General features: G+C 39.2%; 1 protein-coding gene across 3 annotated transcripts in view; it reads right to left on the bottom strand.

Moving 5' to 3' along the window:
• Positions 1-20,602, bottom strand: part of ELAPOR2 (endosome-lysosome associated apoptosis and autophagy regulator family member 2) — a 191,349-nt gene that overhangs the window by 73,879 nt on the left and 96,868 nt on the right. For 2 of the 3 annotated variants that reach the window (XM_007447473.1, XM_007447475.1), the window contains exons 2-3: positions 17,222-17,342; positions 1,219-1,414 (exon numbers count right to left, since the gene is read on the bottom strand). In XM_007447473.1, the coding sequence (XP_007447535.1) occupies positions 1,219-1,414; positions 17,222-17,342 (317 nt within the window). Of the gene's footprint in view, positions 1-1,218; positions 1,415-17,221; positions 17,345-20,602 lie in introns of those variants that run through there. The other variant, XM_007447474.1, reaches the window with a different exon arrangement.

Here is a 20,602-nt window from a genome sequence, read left to right as displayed (position 1 = left end):
GTGTGTGTGTGTGTGTGTGTGTGTGTGTGTGTGTGTGTGTGTGTGTGTGTGTGTGTGTGTACATACATAAATATACATCTTGAACTGCATGGGTCCAATTATACGCAGATTATTTTCACTAAAGACACATTACAGTACTACTTGATCCATGGTTGGTTGAATCCGCCAGATGCCGAAGTGTGGATACAATAAGCCAACTGTTAAGTTATAAGTGGATTTTCAACTCAAAGGAGGATCGGCACCCATAACTCCCACATCGTTCATGGGTCAACAGTGTATGCACGTGTGTACATATACACATACGTACGTGTATATATACGCACATATACATTTTATACCTAGTTAGAATTATTAGATATAACAATTCTGTTAATGCTATCTAACGTCACAACCCTACGTGATGAAATGACTGTTATCAGAAGAGTAAAAATATCACCTGGCAGACAGACAGACAGCTATATAAAGCAAGGGGGAATGGAGGGAAGGTAGGAACGAGGGAGGAGAAAACACATCTGTTATCACAGCTAAATAATTCCCCAGCATCTTTAGCTCAGAGTAAAAATACTGAGTCGTGAGAAACCATCCTTGTCAGAAGGTAGCCCGAGGCCTAAAGTTAAATTCTCCTAAACATGGCCACGTGAAAGGGGAATGTTACATAGTCAACACAAGAAAACAGGAAGGGTAACAGCCCAAAGATAAACATTTTGTGTTTTTTCAAAACAGTTTATCATTCCTCCAATGTTGTCACAGGCAAACCTAATAATCTCCTATTAAAAAGGTGGAAATTAAGTAAAGGTGCTTTCCACTTTAGGTGTTTAACCCACTCTGTAACCGGAGACACTCAAGTGTCAAAATGAAGGTTATACATTTTTCCTCTCAGGGGAAAAGAACAAAACATTGAAGTTATTCATTAAAATTACAGAAGGGTTTGTAGAAACACCACTGACTTTAACATACTTATAAATGTATTATTAGAAAATTAACTTGTTTTCTTAATAGCTTTATTGAATTTTTTGCGTACAGTATCTATTATGTCCTAAGAGCGACTATTTTAACCTCATGAAAGCTCAGCTACATTATTCATAAGGACTGTTAAAAAAAAAACTGTGACTATTTGCAATTAGTTTATCTATAATCCCAATCGCTACCAAGATTATCCTCAACATCTTTCTGGAAAAGAGCAACCACACTCTTCTCAAGGCTCCTTTGGATTCTTACTTGTTACAGCCATCTGGCCTGCTGTCAGAAGGGCCGACCACAGTGTCCATGAACGTTGCAACGTTGGAAAATCCTGCCGGCAATTCATCCCATTCATCAAATTTGATGCCACTGCCCAAGGAGTAGGTGCCTTCGCCACACTTACTGCATACCTGATTCTTCATTTCTAGATACTCCCCAGAAGCACAGGAGAAAGCTGGAAGGCAGAAGAATGTATAATCCATTAGTCATCACACACCCCCATCAATTTCCTCCCCTTCACACTGTCACCAGCATTATTTTTATAAAGCTCTGATCAGGTCACACCCTAATTAAAGCTTTCCAAAGTCTCCCTTATCACTACATGCACTTCACAGTCTGACCCCGACCTATTTTACCAGGCTCATCCCTTGACCCATTCTCCTCCAACCATAACAAAATTCTTATCACGCCCAGAATATTTCATCCTCTTTCTCGCCGCTGTGGTCTTTCTTCGGAGATGCTGACCAATGCACCTGCTCACCTGGAAAACTCCCGTTCCTAAGTCAAAAAACGACCCTCTTCAGAACAGAAGGTGGGGCCTTACCCCACCAGGCAGTCAACTGTGCCTCTCTCTGTGCTCCTACAATACTCTTCTCATAATACCGCCCTTAAGGATAGACAGACGGATGGATGGATGGATAGATACCACTTATCAATTGATGTGAGACTTCAAGCTTCCAGAAAGCAGGGATCATTGTTATTTTTGAACTCCTAATTGTACTGGGCAAATACTGAGTGCAAATAAAAGGCTGAACCAGTGAGTGATATAAACTTAACGGGGATAATGAGAGGGTAGTGCTTCACATGCAATAGCTAAACAAGTATCTCCACCATGAATCCATGTTCTCACTATTCACGACTCCCACTGAGCCATTTCCACAACCTCCTTCTTTTTACTGATGATGTCAAGCTCTGTGCTAATGCTCAGAACTAGAGCCAGAAAACAGCAGCCACAGGCAATGCGCAGGACAGCTGACGCAGTTATAGAAAAGATGGTTATTCTGCCGCTAAGTTTTTATTCATTCGGCAAATGCAAATCTATGTCCCCCAAGAGTGTGGCTCTGTGCTCAGAGCAGTATTAGTCACTCAAATGTAGCAAAGAGCTTTCTAATCCTTTAATCAGGATATTAAAGGAACAAGAGCAAAATAAGACCTCTAAATTATCCAATGAAGAAAAACAAATCTCCCAGCAGAGAGCAAAGCAGCAAAACTTCACATTTAGGTAAACTCCCTTTTAGAATACATTTGGAAATGTAACAAGAAATAAAACAGGCTAATTGTTAAAAAGCGAATTAAAGAAATAGAGTTAAAACCCACACTCATCTACTTACTTATCCACTGAATAAATGTTTTTCTTCAGAAAAGCTTAAGATGCTGTACAATGCATTTCTAACCCTCAAATCAACATCCCTAAATTAGCAGAACATGAGAAAATAAGGAAAGTTTAGGCAAAAAGTATTGCATGCTGGCTATAAGGTCAAAACTATCTTGGAGTCAAGTTGTACCACTCCCTAAATCTGTGACCTTGAGTGAGATACGTCACCTCTCCGGGCCTCAGTTTCTATCTCTGAAAAAATAAGATAATAATCATAGTGCTGCCTATGATAGAGCTACAACGAGAAACTAAAAAACAGTATAAAGTGGTTAGCACAGTGCCCTGCCTTTAATAAATGCTCACAACACGTGATTATGATCACTATAACATAAGAAACACGTGATTATGATCACTACAACATAAAGAAACAGTTATAGAAAAAAATTTATTTTACTTTTTATGGTTTATAGGTCTTCTAGAAAACTGATAAACAATGCCATAAAACAAGAGCCCACATTACACTAAATCAAGGGTCAGCAAACTAGAGCTCACAGGCCAAATCCAGCCTGCTATCTGTTTTTGTAAATAAAGTTTTATTGAAACATCATAACCGTTCATATACATATTGTCTAGAGCTACTTTCACGCCACAGTGGCAGAGGTGAATAGCTGTGAGAGAGACTGCACTGCCTGCCAAACCGAAAATATTTACTTTCTGATAAAACAAAGTTATCTTTGAAGACAGTTTAGTCTAGTGTCCAAAACTGAACTTTAGAAGTAACTTTTTATGATAAGTTGTTAAAAGGGACCCTAGACTCTAAAAAGGAGATGATTGTGTTTGTGCTATTTCAGAGAGTGCCCATTGCCCTTTAAAGTCATTAAGAATATCACCAACTCTTTCGGAGGTATTTCTCTAAGGTCAGAAGGAAAACTGAGAGATAATGTTAACAGTAAATGTATTGAGTATAACACAGCCAATTCTTTTTACTCACAGTAGTTATACAAAGTTATCGTGAAAACTAAACTGGCAAATAATGAACCATTGCTCCTGGGGAAAATACAGGCTCAGGCTCCTGTGATTCTCTAGTCACAATATCTTCATCAACAAGTCACAGTATCATCTTCATCAATATCTTGTTTTACGGGTTTTTCAGCCGGAAAACATCTTATTTAAAATATATTGTTGATTCATCAACATTAAACTTATGGCCAACAGCACTAATACTTATACTTGAACTAAGCTTATTTAACACGTGAGTTTTCTCCAAAAGGCAAGGGACAGCCTTCTTACACTTAGGATCACTAGCCAGCACTTCAGCACTATTTTAAACAGTAAGATCACCAATAAAAAGCATAAGAATGCAAAAAACATGGCATTAAATAGACTGTGCAAACGACACTGTTGGCAGTATGCGAAATGAAATAAGGAGGCAGCCTGTCACCGTCTTCAACCTCAGCTGGGACCACATGGTCGGGCGACTCATTTTTACTGCTCTGTACATGTCTGCAGATGGCAGTGAAAGTATTACATGGACTGATTTGAGAGTTACAAATAAATTTTTTAAGGTAGGTAAATTTGCAAATATGGAATCCATGAATAATCAGGATTGATGTGTTTTAATAGATCTGTGAAGGAGGAAGATACTATGCCCATTCGCCAGAAGCAGAAATTGACGCACAGTACATTTAAATAACCCTATTAGAAAATTATCCAATTAACAAGTGGCAAAGATGATATTCAAATTTAGCTCTCTGATTCCAAAACTCATGTGCCAAGAAAATTCAATTCAAGCAATAATTATTATAATCAATGCAAAAAGCGCAAGTAATGTCAAATTAATTCATTATTATATTTCACATCTTTCTTCATTTGCTGTCTTGAACTGTTAAAAAATATTCATGTGCATTATAAAGCAATAACAATTCCCTTCCCCCAGGTATCTTATGAAATTTTTAATATATTATAGCTGAAGCACACACATTTATGAAATATTTTAGCAAGTTACTAACTTCCATATGCCTCAATGTCCACACCTATAAAAGGAAAATAACAGTAATATCTATCTCCAAGAGCTTTGGGAGTAAATGAGATATTCCATATAAAACATTTAGCAGTGTGCCTGACATAAAGCATAATAATTGTTAGCTGCAATTATTAATAATATAATTCAGGAGTCTGGGACAGTCAGAATTCTGCCACTGGACTGATGATTTTACATCTCTTTAGAATAATTACATGGTCAAAGTTAGGTGAATAGGTATAGGGCCTTTAGTAATACAGAGGAGCTAAAGAGTCTACAGCTTTTTGTATTTTAATTATTGTTTCCTCCTCAATCTTTTTCCCCACCCTGGAAGCCAGCTCTAGAGCCCCATGTCAAAGGAAAGGAAGAGCCACACGTTCTTATTAAACACAATTCACTCCATGAGATGATGTCAACACGGCCCTACCGACCTCTTCAGGCAGGCATCAATGAGGACCAGCTTTTCATTTTCTTATACCTTCTGTCCTACCCACATCTACTTTCTACTTTGACTCTCCTTTCTTGGCCTTTGGTTTTTAGTTGAATTAGAAGGGGTTTTATAATATTAAGGACTATACTCTTCAGTTGAATTCGCTTACAGTACAACATAACACTTTTTTAAATTAAAATATAGTTGATTTACAATGTTTCGTTAGTGTCTGGTGTACAGCAAAGTGACTCAGTTATACGTATATATACATATTCTTTTTCATATTCTTTTCCATTATGGTTTATTATAGGATATTGAATATAGTTCCCTGTGCTATACAGTAGGACCTTGCTGGTTATCTATTTCATATATAGTAGTTTGTATCTGCTAATCCCAAACTCCTAATTTATTCCTTCCTCACCCCCTTTTGCCTTTGGTAACCATAAATTTGTTTTCTATGTCTGTGAGTCTGTTTCTGTTTTATAAATAAGTTCATTTGTGTCATATTTTAGATTCCATATGTAAGTGATGTGATATGTATGGTATCTGTCTTTCTCTCTGACTTATTTCCCTTAGTATGATAATCTCTAGGTCCATCCATGCAGCTGCAAATGTCATTATTTCATTCTTTTTTATGGCTGAGTAATATTCCATGGTATACTTGGACCACATCTTCTTTATCCATTCATCTGTCCATGTACATTTAGGTGGCTCCCATGTCTTGGCTACTGTAAGTAGTGCTGCAGTGAACATTGGGGTGCATGTATCGTTTTGAATTATAGTTTTCTCCAGATGTATGCCCAGAACTGGGACTGCTGGATCATATGGCAACTCTATTTTCAGTTTTTTAAGGAACCTCCATACTTTTCTCCATATTGGCTGTACCAATTTACATTCCCACCAACAGTGTAGGAGGCTTCTCTTTTCCCCACACCCTCTTTAGCATTTGTTATCTGTAGACGTTTTTAATGATGGCCATTCTGACTGGTGTGAGGTGATACCTCATTGCAGTTTTGATTTGCATTTCTCTAACAATTAGCCATGCTGAACATCTTTTCATGTGCCTAGTGGCCACCTGTATGTCTTCTTTGGAGAACTGTCTATTTAGATCTTCCACCCATTTTTTGATTGGGTTATTTGTTTTTTTGTTATTGAGATGTATGAACTATTTGCATATTTTGGAAATTAAACTCTTGTCAGTCACATCATTTGCAAATATTTTCTCCCCGTCCATAGGTTGTCTTTTCCTTTTGTTTATAGTTTCCTTTGCTGTGCAAAAGCTTATACGTTTGATTAGGTCCCATTTGTTTATTTTTACTTTTATTTCTATTGCTTTGGGAGACTGACCTAAGAAAATAATGCTACAATTTATGTCAGAGAATATTTTGCCTATGTTCTCTTCTAGGAGAAGTATATATGCTCTACTATACATAATATATATACTACAGAGTATATATACTATATACTACTATAAAGATAGAAATATGCAGGTGTGGAAGAAAACATTTATATCCATCTGTCCCCAACCAGCAAATGGCTGGGCAACTTACTTAACCCTCCTTGCCTTCATGCATTCACATTCCAAGGATGACACGGCTTTCCCCTCCTCCCTCACAGGACTGCTTGTGGTCCTATGAGAGACTGAAAACCACTCTGAGAATAAAATATAACATGAAAATTTAAAGCTCTACTATCATCATACAACCACCCCGTACAATGTACCAAATAACAGTCTATGAATTGAATCATTTATATGCTGATTATCTTCTATGATTTATGCCTAACAATAAAGAACATCTCCTTTTAATCTTTTCATCACAAGGACCTCTTAGTTTTGCTTTTCTTCCTTCAGAGACCTCATGCTATGGAAGATGATGGCTATCAATTACCTTTATTCATAATTCACACATTTTTGCTACTTTAATTCAAAGTTACTACTAAAATTTATTTTCTAAACAGTAAACAGCAAAAAGAAGCAGTAATAAAATTTTCAGTTTACTTGTTCAATGAGATGTTGATGGTATAGGGGGCCTATAGACTCTCATTACAGGTAAGTATATGGGAATCACACTGTATTATGTCACTCAACAGATATTTCTTATCTAGTATTTAGTAGGCAAACACTAGGCACCAAGGGTATTTTGGTGAATAAGATGGAAATAGTCCCTACTCTCATGGAGCATCTAGTCTAGTCTAGTCTAGACTTATCTTCCTCAAAATAGACTGAATTTACATTTCACTAAGATATATTCACTGTAAAACTATCGTATCTGTCAACCCAAGTTAATAGCTAAATAAAAAATAGTTATATATATTTATGGGGAAATGATTAATTAAATCAATTCCAGAATTAAGATGAGCCAATACGTCTATTTTCTTCAATTGTCTCATTTCATTTACATAAGATAAATAAAACAAGGTTAAAGCTGCAGGCATTTTCATTACTGACTATACAAGAAGAACGCACTTCCAACTATTACTATTACTCACAGCCATTAAGGAAAGTACAAACAGGGAAAATAACGCACAGATTGTGGGTCTCAAAAATGATACATTTTACCTTCATCAATCATTTAGCCAATCAATTATCATTATCAGATTATTAAAGCTTCAACTGCCTGCCAGGTTTATAATTCTTCCCACAGAAAACAAAAAGGAAGTAAGAAATGGCGTCTAAAAAGAAGGTGAACATCAGCTTCAATCCAGCGAATCTCGGCTGCTCTTCCCCCCTCAGTACCAGGGACAAGGAGGATGCTCAGACATTTTCTTTTCTAAGTTCTTACTTGCAAAATTCTTAAAGAAGAAAAATAATTTCTCTCACTTTACAAAAATGAAAGTGCGACAGGAAGACTCCAAAACAGTATATTAAAAGAAGCTAGTTCTTACTTGCAAAATTCTTAAAGAAGAAAAATAATTTCTCTCACTTTACAAAAATGAAAGTGCAACAGGAAGACTCCAAAACAGTATATTAAAAGAAGCTATTTCTTGGGCTTCCCTGGTGGCGCAGTGGTTGAGAGTCCGCCTGCCGATGCAGGGGACACGGGTTCGTGCCCCGGTCCGGGAAGATCCCACATGCCGCAGAGCAGCTGGGCCCGTGAGCCATGGCCGCTGAGCCTGCACATCCGGAGCCTGTGCTCCACAACGGGAGAGGCCACAACAGTGAGAGGCCCGTGGACCGCCCAAAAAAAAAAAAAAAAAAAAAAAAAAAAGAGGCCATTTCTTATGATCCAGCAATCCCACTCCTGGAAATATACCCAGACAAAACTATTCAAAAAGATACATACACCCTTATGTTCACTGCAGCACTGTTCACAATAGCCAAAACATGGAAACAACCTAAATGTCCATCGACACGTGAATGGATAAAGAAGATGTGGAACATATATAAACTGGAATACTACTCAGCCATAAAAAAGAACAAAATAATGCCATTTGCAGCAACATGGATGCAACTAGAGATGATCATACTAAGTGAAGTAAGTCAGAGAGAGAAAGACAAATACCATGTGATATCATGCATATGTGGAATCTAAAATATGGCACAAATGAACCGATCTACAAAATGGAAACAGACTCATAGAGAACAGACTTGTGGTTGCCAAGGGGGGTGGGGGGAAGGGAGAGCGATGGACTGGGAGTTTGGGGTTGGTAGATGCAAACTATTACATTTAGAATGGATAAACAACAGGGTCCTGTTGTAGAGCACAGGGAACTATATTCAGTGTCCTGTGATAAACCATAATGGAGAAGAATATTTTAAAAATTCACACATATTATACACATATTATATACACGTGTAACTGAGCCTCTTTGCTGTAGAGCAGAGATTGGCACAACGCTGTACATCAGCTCTACTTCAAGAAAACTTTTTTGAAAAGAAGAAGAACAAGAGGCCATTTCTTGCTGATGTTCTTATTCACTGAAGGCATTTTTCCCCCTTGGCTGAAGGGAATCTTTCTTCTGTTTCACTGAGATTTTATTTGTCGTAAGCGTGTTTTTCTTGTCCAAATCCACAAGGCAGCAATGCAGGCGGATTGTGAGTACATCACCTGTCTGCCATGTTCGAGATAAGTTTGGAGGACAGTAACAGAAGGTAACACTATGCAAATTCTAACAGCAGCAGACACTGCAGTGTTCCTATGAGGAGTATATATTCATGATCACTGAGGAGCTATATTGGTCTACTCCACTCTAATTCACAGGCGATGGAATATGAGGCATGACGTGACCACAGAATGAATAAATTATGATATATAATAACACTTAAACCTATCAGGATGACCAAAAGGGACTTTCGAGATCACCTGGTACAAACCCTCCCAATATGGATGCCAAGTTTCCTCATCTGTGTGATCTAGAGCATCTTAGTTCAAGTTTTCTACAGCCACCACAGGCAGACTCACTATCTATGAGTCTCATGACTTTTATGACTCTCTACCTAGTCAACAGACTCTCTGCGGTACCATGGAGCCAAAAGATTTTATTACAGCTAAGCTAAGAAAAATCCACTGTTCGTATCTGAAGTAAAGAAGAATAGAATTCAAGAAACATACCTCTGCCCCAGAAGTCAAAAGACGCGAGTTCTAGTTCCAGCAGGGCTGCCTGGCCACACATGGAGTTAACACACGAGCTGCTGTGCAAAGTCTGAAGTGGCACAGTTAAACGATCAGAACCTAATTCTTAAAGCCTGATGCTACCAATAACCACCTTTAACTTTCCATTAAGACTTGGGGATGAAGATGGGGGCCACAGAGATGTCTGTAAGTTCAGATTTGGGAAAGTCTTTGACAAAGAAGGGAGAAAAAAATAGTTTTCACCTCTCATTTTACAAACATGAAAGGGAGCCAGGAGACATACAAAGCAGCACATTAATACAAACCACTGTGGCCAGTGTTCTCTAATTCACTGTTCTCTGAAGAGAATATTCAGTCAAAGGACTGCCTCTCCATCTGTGAAAATGAATTCTCACCTTTAACGTTCTTCCCAGATAATGGGTCCTCACAGAACCCTAACAGCTAGGATGGTATGACAGTTACTGCGCTTTGCAGAGAAGACAGATCCGCCAGAATACCTGCTCTCCCTCCTGCCCACCCCCCCCCCGCAAAAATATCACCAACTCCTGGTGTCACCTAGAAAACTGATCCATGTAACACCATAGCTATAATCCCCATTAAATTAGTGGAGCCTAGATTAAAACTTCCCATCTTTTTTTTACAAGCAAAAGCTAACTAAGGTAGATTCCATCTTTAAAAAGAAAACCCACAAGTGTATTTTATTGTGGCTTCTTGACCCCCCCCCCCCCCCCCGCAAAAATATCACCAACTCCTGGTGTCACCTAGAAAACTGATCCATGTAACACCATAGCTATAATCCCCATTAAATTAGTGGAGCCTAGATTAAAACTTCCCATCTTTTTTTTACAAGCAAAAGCTAACTAAGGTAGATTCCATCTTTAAAAAGAAAACCCACAAGTGTATTTTATTGTGGCTTCTTGACTTCGGTGTTTGATGGGGAAGAAGACAGATTCCAGTTCATCGAGCACAGGGTGACACAAGGTTTATGGGGAAAAAAAATCTAACAGCGAAGGTCAGGGGAAGGAAAATGTTGAGAGTGTTTGATGAGGTTACCAAAGGGGGCAGAGCAATGCATCTGTGAAATCAGTTTTCTCAACTTCCAGTTATGTCCCAACACTTTGATTCTTATCATCCTGAACTTTTCCTCTTCGTTAGAAAGTGTCGGTCACCCTGTACTTCCTGATAGTTTCTCTGCCCTTGATTTTGCCGTTTTGAGGGCTGAGTTCTCTCATCTCCTCATAAAACACTTTTTTCAAAGAAGCTCCCTCGACCACAGCTCCCATCAAACACAACTGATGTAAAGCCTGGTTCTGATGTGTTATCGGAACCATCTCGTGCGTTGCTGCCTTTCACCCACCACTCGTGTGTTGCTGAGCAGATTTAACTCCAACACTCTTCCCACCTGGAATTTGATGCATCAACATCCCAAACTAAGCCTATTGAGGACAAAATGTTTCTGTCCTTTCATATGCAGAATAAAGTTTTACTAATCTGATTAGATCTCCGTGTTTCACCTATGGAAATCAAACACCAAAGGCAGTCTCTAATTTGATGGCACCAAGGTTATTCAATCAACAAATATCCCAGTGTTTGAAGCTGCCTTAGGATCCAGGAGAGGATGGCAGCTCCTCTCCTCTTGGGAAGAATGAAACAGGACTCTATTCTAAATTAAGAATTTCTGTAGTTGAAAACATACCGATATTTTTCTAATACATGTCAGATAATGAACGCATACTATATGTATGTTTTCTAGACGTGTCTACAGTTTTGTAGACACAGAAAAAAAAAAAAAAGCTAAGCAACTCATTGTATTTGAGGATATAACTACAAATGTGCCTTACATTCAGAATGTTATTCCCTTACCTTTCAGAAAAATAGACACAATTAAGAATAAAATCTACAAGCAGGTCAGTAATCAATTAAAATAAACCCCCAAGCAATATATCGGAGCCTTTAGATGCCATCTTTTAAAAACTCCACTTACCTATAGGAGATTTGCATCATATTTCTATCAAGAGGCAAATGTAAGGTGACCACAATGCCTCAAGAAGGGGCCTAACAACTTGCTCAACGAACACTGTAGTCCTGTCCAAAGAGGCGCGACACCATAGGGGTTAATAACACGGACCCAGGGTGTAGACTGCCCGGTTTCAAATCCCGGTTCTGCCTTTGACCTACCTGTGGGAGGTATCCCACTGCCTCCTTCACAAGGTCGTTGGGATGACTGGGTTTGACTGAATACCTGTAAAGCATTTACAGCTGTGCCTGACATACAGCAAGTAAAGATTGGCTATTATACATTTTATTGTTATTTTCACTAAGTTATATTATTATGTAATTATGACTCCAGGCACTATAGATTACATTTATCATTCCATTTAAGGCCCTCAAACACCTGCGAATAGCCGTCTCCGGGTTAAAGTCTTTGGTGTAACACACCGAGCCTATGAGATTTGTCAGAATCTCTGTCCCTGCTCACATTCTCCCTGAGTGCCATCCACACAGACCTCCCATAGCCCCCAGGAAAACCCAGTGCTGCCTCTAAGTTGCACCCCTGCCCGCGTTTCCTCTGCCTCAAATGCCACTCTGCTTCATCGAGTGCGTGAACACCTTCCTTCAGGGTTCGCCTCACAGATGCTCAGAAAATTAACACGTACGGCCCGTTAAGTATGGCATTTAATCCCTGTCTCAACTCGAAGTCAGGGCGCAGTTCTTCACATCAACGTGCCAGGGGGCAGATAACTTTCCAAGGTGATTCAGTCTGCATTTCAAACTCACACCTGCTTCACTGTGAGGTCCTCTTGACTCCTCCCTCCCCGGCAAGATCACCCTAGGTATTTGTATCTATCTTGCACTTTGCCCCTATACTAGAAATAATTTATTACCCACGGGCTCCCTTACTAGAATAAAAAGTCCTGGAGAAAACAGGAATCTCTTGTTCATTTATTTTTGGATCCCGATCATCAAGAATTTAGGAAATACTCAACAAATGTTTAGTGAACGAATTAAAACTCAATAAATACCTGTGGACTAAATATTTTGCTCAAGACATACAAGTCTGTTGCGGATCTGGGGTTTCATCTGAGGTGTATATCACACCTGACCACGAACTGTGGGAGGCCTGGGACTGGACACCCATGTGGTAATGCTCTCACTGAGACTTACAGAGCAAAGAAATTGTATGAAATTAGTTAAATCATAGCACAAGTAACAATGTATAAAAATTTACTAAATTAGCATGCCATGTATATTTAAATCTGTGTTCCTCCAAAAACGTTATATGCAGAAATTAGCAAAGGGGTGCAACTACACATTGGATAAAAGAGTTCTATAACCAAATATACTAGGGAAACTCTGGGTAAAACAGAATGCAGTTAACACACAGTAAATGTTCTATAAATAATTACCATGTTTCTCAGAGACTTTATTATGGAAATGTGGACTGCATCCCTCCATCAAGGGGATGCAGCATTCACCATTTTTTAAAAGTATTGGTATTTCACGACAAAAAACCTCAACACGCTTTTTTTGTTTACATGAAATATTTCTTGGGATGAGTATTCCACAGAACAGACTTCCAGCATGATACGCAATCACCATTCAATATCAACGTACTCAATTTGCCTAGATGCACTGGCTGCCATGCCAATAACAACGCTAAACAACTGAAATAGGCTAGGTATTGAATCCTGCGGAAGAGCCTACATTTCAAAGAGCTATGATGCCCCCAAAACTGGATTTTTAAACATCCCACCCAGGAAGCTAATGTCAACTCTCTTTCCATGAGAATCCTTCCTCTCTTTCAACTGCAAACTAGAACCAAAAGATGTTGACTCAAACTGTCACCTCTGCTTACTCCTTAAGGCCCATGAAATGTAGGTTATGACAATAGAGCAGACAGACACAATGGAAAAAGGAAAACAATTGTAGTCAAGGGTTTTTCTTCTAATCTGTATACTGCATTTCTTAATCTAAGAACCAAATATTAGTTTATATAAATACTGAAGTACAAGATTAAACAATGCCCACAATACTATAACTTGATGCTAACATACTAAATGGGATTACAAATATCTTCAATAGTCATCCCCAATTAGAAAATGATGTGTTAAGGTTGAAGTCATGGGCCAAGAAATACGGGAAGGAGTAAGCGATAGAAGATACACACTCCCCAAAGGAAGAGATAACTTATGTTTATTTCCCTTCGGTGCTCTAGACTACTCTGAAAATATGTAAGGCAATAGGTAAAGGAATTCTCTCCTCACTCCTAGTAGCCAGGCTTTTATTTCTAAGGTTTGGTTTGAAACAAAAGGTCCCTTTTCCCCTCTGTGCTTGGTGAGAGAAGAGAGAAGGGAGAGAAGGAGGAGAGAGAGAAGGTACCCCATCCAGGCAACCATTCCAAAATGACTACTGTTTTTGACAATCTAAGAAAGTCAAGAGGACACCCAGAGAGTCAAGGGATGATTTTTTAAACTCTCATGCAAGAGGGAAGTGACGCAGCAGTGGAGATGGGATGGTGTCAGAACAGGGGTTATATCCCCTCGTTCTGGGAGGAGGCAATGAGTGCTGTGTTCAGGAATGACATGCTACCTGCAAGCTGTGCCTGAGTGATGCCCACGGACATGAGACTCAGCACCAGGGCTTGGAAGAAGCAGCAAAGTTCCCTGGAGCTAAGCCTGGAGCCAGCAGAGAGAAGGAGCGAGATGAAGTCATTTCAGTGGCCTACGGCAGCACTGCCTAAGAGGTTTCCAGAGCAGGGGGACAGCAGGACAATGAGACGCTGCGTCACTTAATAACCAGAGGTCTCTCCATCCCACTTCCGGAGGGCAGCAAGCCTCAAGCTCACATACATCACAGCAAAAACTCACATACATCACAGCTCACATACATCACAGCAAAAACTGATGCCTGACTTCTCATTAACTTCACTCATAGCCTTGTAGCCAGATTTTACATGATTTTTTTTAAATAAAGATATAATATAGCTTGCCCATCAATTCTATTTAAAAAAATGCACAGGTGCTACATAAACATTCCCATAATCCCTTTCCTAAGGAAAGGCCTCCTCTACTGCTGCTTTCTGAGGAAGGGGGAAAGATCTAGCTAATTACATTTTGGAGACTACAGGAATTTCCACCGAGGCCACATTCTGGGTTTTGCTTCACTGAGAGACACTAGAATCTGGGGAAATTATGTCTCACACAACCATCGCCCTAAATATTTTTCGCTTACTTGAAGCTGCCGCGTTCCGCGTTTTTCTTTTCTTTTATGTGGCCCAACTGCTGGGCCACACCATCCCCACCCCAATGGGGCCCTGGAAGCTCCTCCAGGCTGTCATCTTCAAGTGGCAATCTAACTCAGTGGGTAAGAGACAGGCTCTGGAATCAAACATGTCTGTACTTGAACCCCAGATCTGCCATGTCCTGGCTATGTGACCTGACCTGCAATAACTTATTTCACCACTTTAAGTCTGAGTTTTCTCATCAGTAAAGTGGAAATACTAAGACTAGCTATCTGAGACGGCTGTTGTGAGGATACAACAGAAAATGATGCAAAGCTCCAAGCACAATGTTTAGCATGTAATCTGTATATGAGAAATGGTAGCTATTACTAGCAGTAGAAAATCTAAGCCACTGAAGGAATATTCACTTATTACCATTACCGCCTTCAGCAGTGAGTTTCAAAATAACTTGCCTTTACCATACAAAAAAAAAGTCACAATCAGAGGCCAGACTAATAACTTCCAGAGCTGATATAAGTATACGACACAAACATACGTGTAAATTCAGATTTCAGACAAACTACCAAGACAAAAAATGCCCCAGCCATCACATAAGTAGTATCATTTCCGGGTATCGTTTTTAAAGTAAGTACTATCATCGTTTAAAGTGATAAACAACTAAGAGTGAGTTTACTAGACCAAGTTCTTAGAGCAGTTCAAGCTGCTGGCATGTCAAATTCGTAACATCATCTGTGGAAGATCATAGTAAATAATGAGCAAAAACATCCCTGGCAACATTCAAATAGAAATAATTTGCACTGAAGCATCAGTTCTTAAACAGATTTTTAAACCCTTGGCCAATAAATTTAATCACTAGTGTCCTGGTAAGTGTTGAGCAACCGGCTCTCAAGAGGCACCTGATTTGTAGTGTTTGCCAATTCTCATGGTGTAAATACTCCACCATGGCCCATTTCAGAGGAACAATGAGTTCTCAAAAGCCAGTGCCAGCCAACAGCAGCACACCACTTAGATACAGAGTAGTATTCAAAATGGTTACACACTCCACCTCAATAGGGCTGTTTACAAGGAACTGAGGAATAAGCCCACAGGTAAAAGGTAAATATAGATAAATGATATACAGATTTTCTAGGAGGGTGACAGAAGCAATTTTGCAATGAGCTAATTCCACAGGCAATACTCAGGCTGTTGCCCTTTTAACTGCAATCCTCCCTCACTGAGAGCTGGTCCTCTTTCTGCACAGGTGGTCACATATACCCCAGCCCTGGATCATCTTCATATCCACTGACCCCACTATCCTCTTAAGATTCTTGCTAGACCCAAGTCTTTCTCTGGTTACCTGGGTTCTTAGGTTCTCTCTGTATTCATTTAATATCATTCAGCAAGAAATAATGGCTTTCTTCCTTGATTTTCCTCCTAAGACTTGCCGTCTTCCTGTCTCTCTTTTATCAGTACACCCACACCTATGCTAAAACCCCTCCAGCTGGTAACAGAGATACAGTTTCTCTATGAAGAGGAAGGAATTAGCTCCCCATTTAATTAATTTGCTTATCTGCTCTTTCATTTGGGAACAGAAGAACTCAGCTTTTAGGAATACCATTTGGAAGGCTATAGGAAAACCAAAGTAATCTCTCTGTCTTATTCCAGCTTTGAACTCTAGGACACCCCAAGATGACTTCACTGCAGGAACCTGTGACTCACCAAATTCAAGGATTTTAAAAAGTAGACTTTATAAATGAAAATAAATTTCATGACATATTTCTGTTAATTCAAAATGTTGCACTTCAAACTTACTTAATTGCTAAAAGACAAGCTACTGAAAGTGACAGTCATCAATTCTCTACTCTCTCTGTATGTTACACTATGAAGTCAAATTATAATATTTCTATGGCAAGAAAAAAAAAAGAAATCCATTGCCGGATGAAAGCTTGTGTATGTGTGCTGGTGATGAAAGCACAACAATGCGACTGTACTTAATGCCACTGAACTGTACGCTTAAAAATGATTATGATGGTACATTTTATGTAATGTGTTTAACAATATTATGTGTACCAAACATTACTACGTGTATCCAAAATGTTTGAAAAGTCTCTTAAAATGTAAAGAAAAAAAGAAATCTATCAAATAGAAATTCTGCCACTCTGCCCTTTAGAATTTCAAGTAAGGCAGTAAACCAGATTTTTTAAACAAATAAATAAAAATAACACCCTTTAATATTGCCTGTGTCTCGTTACAGACCAGACATAAGGGCACTGAGTGTTGAGAAAGGATGCTTTTGCTCTGCTAGATCAATGTTCTTTTTTTCAAAGGTCTTTTATATATGCACTACAAGGAACTTCTCGGGCTCATGTGAAGGGCTTATGGTTTAATCAGGAAAACAAGTGGTCAAAAAGTCAAAACGTACTGCATTCTTTGCCTCTCACTGGGTCAGGCAGGCCAGAGCAGTCCACTGCAGAATTCGGAATGGCAACTCTCCATCTGGAGCCACTGCTATCACATTCTGTATATTCAAAGTGGTAATCTTCCTGCAAATAATCACAAACACAAGCCTTTGTTAGAGCCCATTTTAATGGGACAACTGCGCTATCTCAATCATCCCCAAACCTGCCTGGAAGCCTGGTTCCAAACTGTTCTCTCTGCTTGATCCTTATTCTTCCCCCACTCCATCCATTCCAAGCAGTACTTTGATCAAAAATGTATCATGCCAGGCACTGAGTAGGCGCTGAGCATCTGACAAGGGCCACGACAGTCAGGCGCTCATGGGGTGACCAGAGAACTGTACTCTCACCCACCCCAGAAGGCAACAGCACACAGTCCCTATTTTTTGCCGGCTTCTTAAGCTCTAAATAATTGATAGATATGAATATAAAAGCAAAATAACCCTAGGAAATTGAAGGCTGTCACTGTCCCAAATTTTTCAAAGAAAGAAATAGGAGAACTGTTCCCATTGACCTAATTTCTCACTCTGTTTAAAATTTAACAGAAAGTAGAATGATTAATCATCCAAATACTAACAAAAGACTACCAGTTTTTAAAGCAGCTCTCCCAGGCTCAATCTCCCCCACCACAGCAAGCTGCCTTCAATCACAGACTGTAACACAGACCATTTATTACAATCGCCAAATAAGACCAACCCACTTGTCTCCGGCCTCTATCTTCACTTGACCTCCCCTGCTCAGAGCACATTACACCCGTGAGATGCTTGAGCTGAGAGGAATGAGGACAAAATGTCATTAGACGTTTCAAGAATGAGAGAAGTTATAAATCTACTCCAAAATATTTCAGTTCAGTATCTTAGAAGTTGCTAGTCTGCTTAATCTACTCTGTTTGCTTCCTTTACTGTATCAATGACAGGAGTGAATGGAAATATTGCCACATAACCATCAGGAAACCAGGTGGGGAAGTTTGTGTGTATATATGTTGTGTGTGTGTGTGTGTGTGTGTGTGTGTGTGTGTGATGTGTGTGTGTGTGTGTGTGTGTGTGTGTGTGTGTGTGATGTGTGTGTGTGTGTATACATGGAAAGAATACCAGTTAAAAGGTCGGTTCTGCAATCAGGTCTGAGTTTGAACTGATGTCTCATTCCTCCACATACAATCAATGTGCTATACTGGACAAGCCACTTTACCTCTCAAAGCAACCATTTTTTTCATTGGTAAAATTACAATAATAGTATTTCCTATCTTGTATGGCTCTTGTGGCAGTTAATTGAGATAATGTCTGTAAAATGTTAGGCATGTTAAGCTACACTGGGCTAGCACTTATTAGTGGTAGAATTATTATCCTTCTTAAGGGCAATGTGGGTGCAGAGGATGATATAGAGGAAGGAGCTAGTGGTAACAGGATAAGGCGCAAACAACCTGAGTCTCTGTTTCCTCTGCTTCAACTTCTGCACACACTAATGATAAATGAGAAGGGACTGAGAGTTAGAGAAGGTGTAATTACCGGGCTGGAAGCAAAGGCCTTATGCTGCATTAGGACTCTCCCCAGAATTAAGATTCAGTGTATACTTCAGGCAATCATCTCTGAAGAGTATTTTTTTCTCTCAAATTTTTTTTACAAAGTTTGGTAACAGACGATTTAAGATTAAGTTATTTGACAAGAGTCTAGATTTCAAATATGTTTTACTGCCAACTGAGGGCAAACCTACATATGTAAAAAAAAATCAATAAAAGCTGCCAAATGGGAAAGGCTTTCCAGAGGGAAAGATGGGAGGAAGGAGGGGGAAAAGGGAGGAAGGGAAGTAAGAAAAGAGGAGAGGGAGGGAGGGAGGAAAACATAACAAAGGTCACTAAATTTGACAACATACAAATGTTAAACACTGTACACCAAAAGTCATCATAAGCAAAAGTAAAAGGTAAACAACAAAACAAACTAGTGAAGAAACACACAGCAAAGGTTAACTAATTTAAGAATACTGGGTTTCTGAGTTCTGGAAGTGAATGGTGGTGATGGCTGTACAACAATATGCATGTACTCAGTGCCACTTAACTGGACACTTAAAATAATTAAGATGCTAAATCTGATGTTGTGTATATTTCACCACAATTTTAAAAATTAAAAATATGAAATAAAAAGAATACTGGGTTTCTAAAGATCGGTAAGGAGGAGGACAAATAACTACTGGAAGAATGGTCAAAGAACACAAGCAATTCATTAAAGAACAATACAAATGGCAAAGGAGAATATTAAAAAAAGTTACACCTTGCCAAAGAAATACAAATAATGATTTTCATTAAGTTGGCATGACATTTGAAATATATTTTTTTAAAAAACTCCCTGAGGTAACAGTGCAGTAAAATGAGCACTTGTGTGCTTCCAATGAGAGGATCAAGTGTGCAGGCTTTCTGGAGAGAAACAGTCAATATGTACCCAGATCTTGAACATGTTCAAAAACTGGAACCCCAAATTCCACTTGTAGCATCTAATCTAAGGGAGAAAAATGTTTCATGGGTTCAGTGATGTACGGCCAAAATTGCTCATGATGACTTTGCTATAGGTTGAGGGAGCATAATTCATAGTTGAGCATTATTTTCCACATGTATTTATATCATTAAATACTCATAATAATTCATGTGGATTAGGAAAAACAGGTAATATGATTCCCATTGTTCAAATGATACTCAGAATGGATAAGCGATTTACTCAGAGATACCCAGCTAGTAAGCAGTATAGCTGAGAGCAGAAGTCAAGCCTTTCGTTTACTGACCGGTGTCTTCAGTTTATACAACGCCATTGTGCTTAAGGTAGAAGGTTACTGTTTTAAAAGAGAAGGAGTGGTCAAAGTTTTGAATACAAAATCCTGACGGTTACAGAAGTCTAACAGTAAATCGTAAGGATGTCTCACATTCAAACAGAATGCGAGAGTACACAGGTAAGCAGAAACCATTTGATTCCCCTCTCTTTCTGTATCAGTTTTCTATGGACGCTGCAACGAATTACCACACACGTAGCCACTTAAGACAACGGAAATTTATCCTTTCACCGTTCTGGAGGCAAAAAGTTCAAAATCTTTATCACTGGGCCAAAATCAAGATGTCGACCAAGCTGCGCTCCCTCCAGGAGCTCTGTGGAGAATCCACTCCATGCCGCTTCCAGTTTCTGCTGGCTGCTGCCATTCTCTGCCTCGGTGGTCACACTGCCTTCTTTCTCCTCCCCCTTGTGATTGTATTTAGGACCCATCCAGAAAAACCCCCACCTCAAGATTCTTATTCACATCTTCAAAGCCTTTTTTTGTCATACTCACGGGTTCCAGGGATTACGACACAGGTATCTTTTGCAGCGGGG

The sequence above is a fragment of the Lipotes vexillifer genome, unplaced genomic scaffold (genome assembly GCF_000442215.2).
Source record: "Lipotes vexillifer unplaced genomic scaffold, Lipotes_vexillifer_v1.1 scaffold474, whole genome shotgun sequence".
Lineage (NCBI taxonomy): Eukaryota > Metazoa > Chordata > Mammalia > Artiodactyla > Lipotidae > Lipotes > Lipotes vexillifer.
This window is presented reverse-complemented; position numbering and strand designations above follow the sequence as displayed.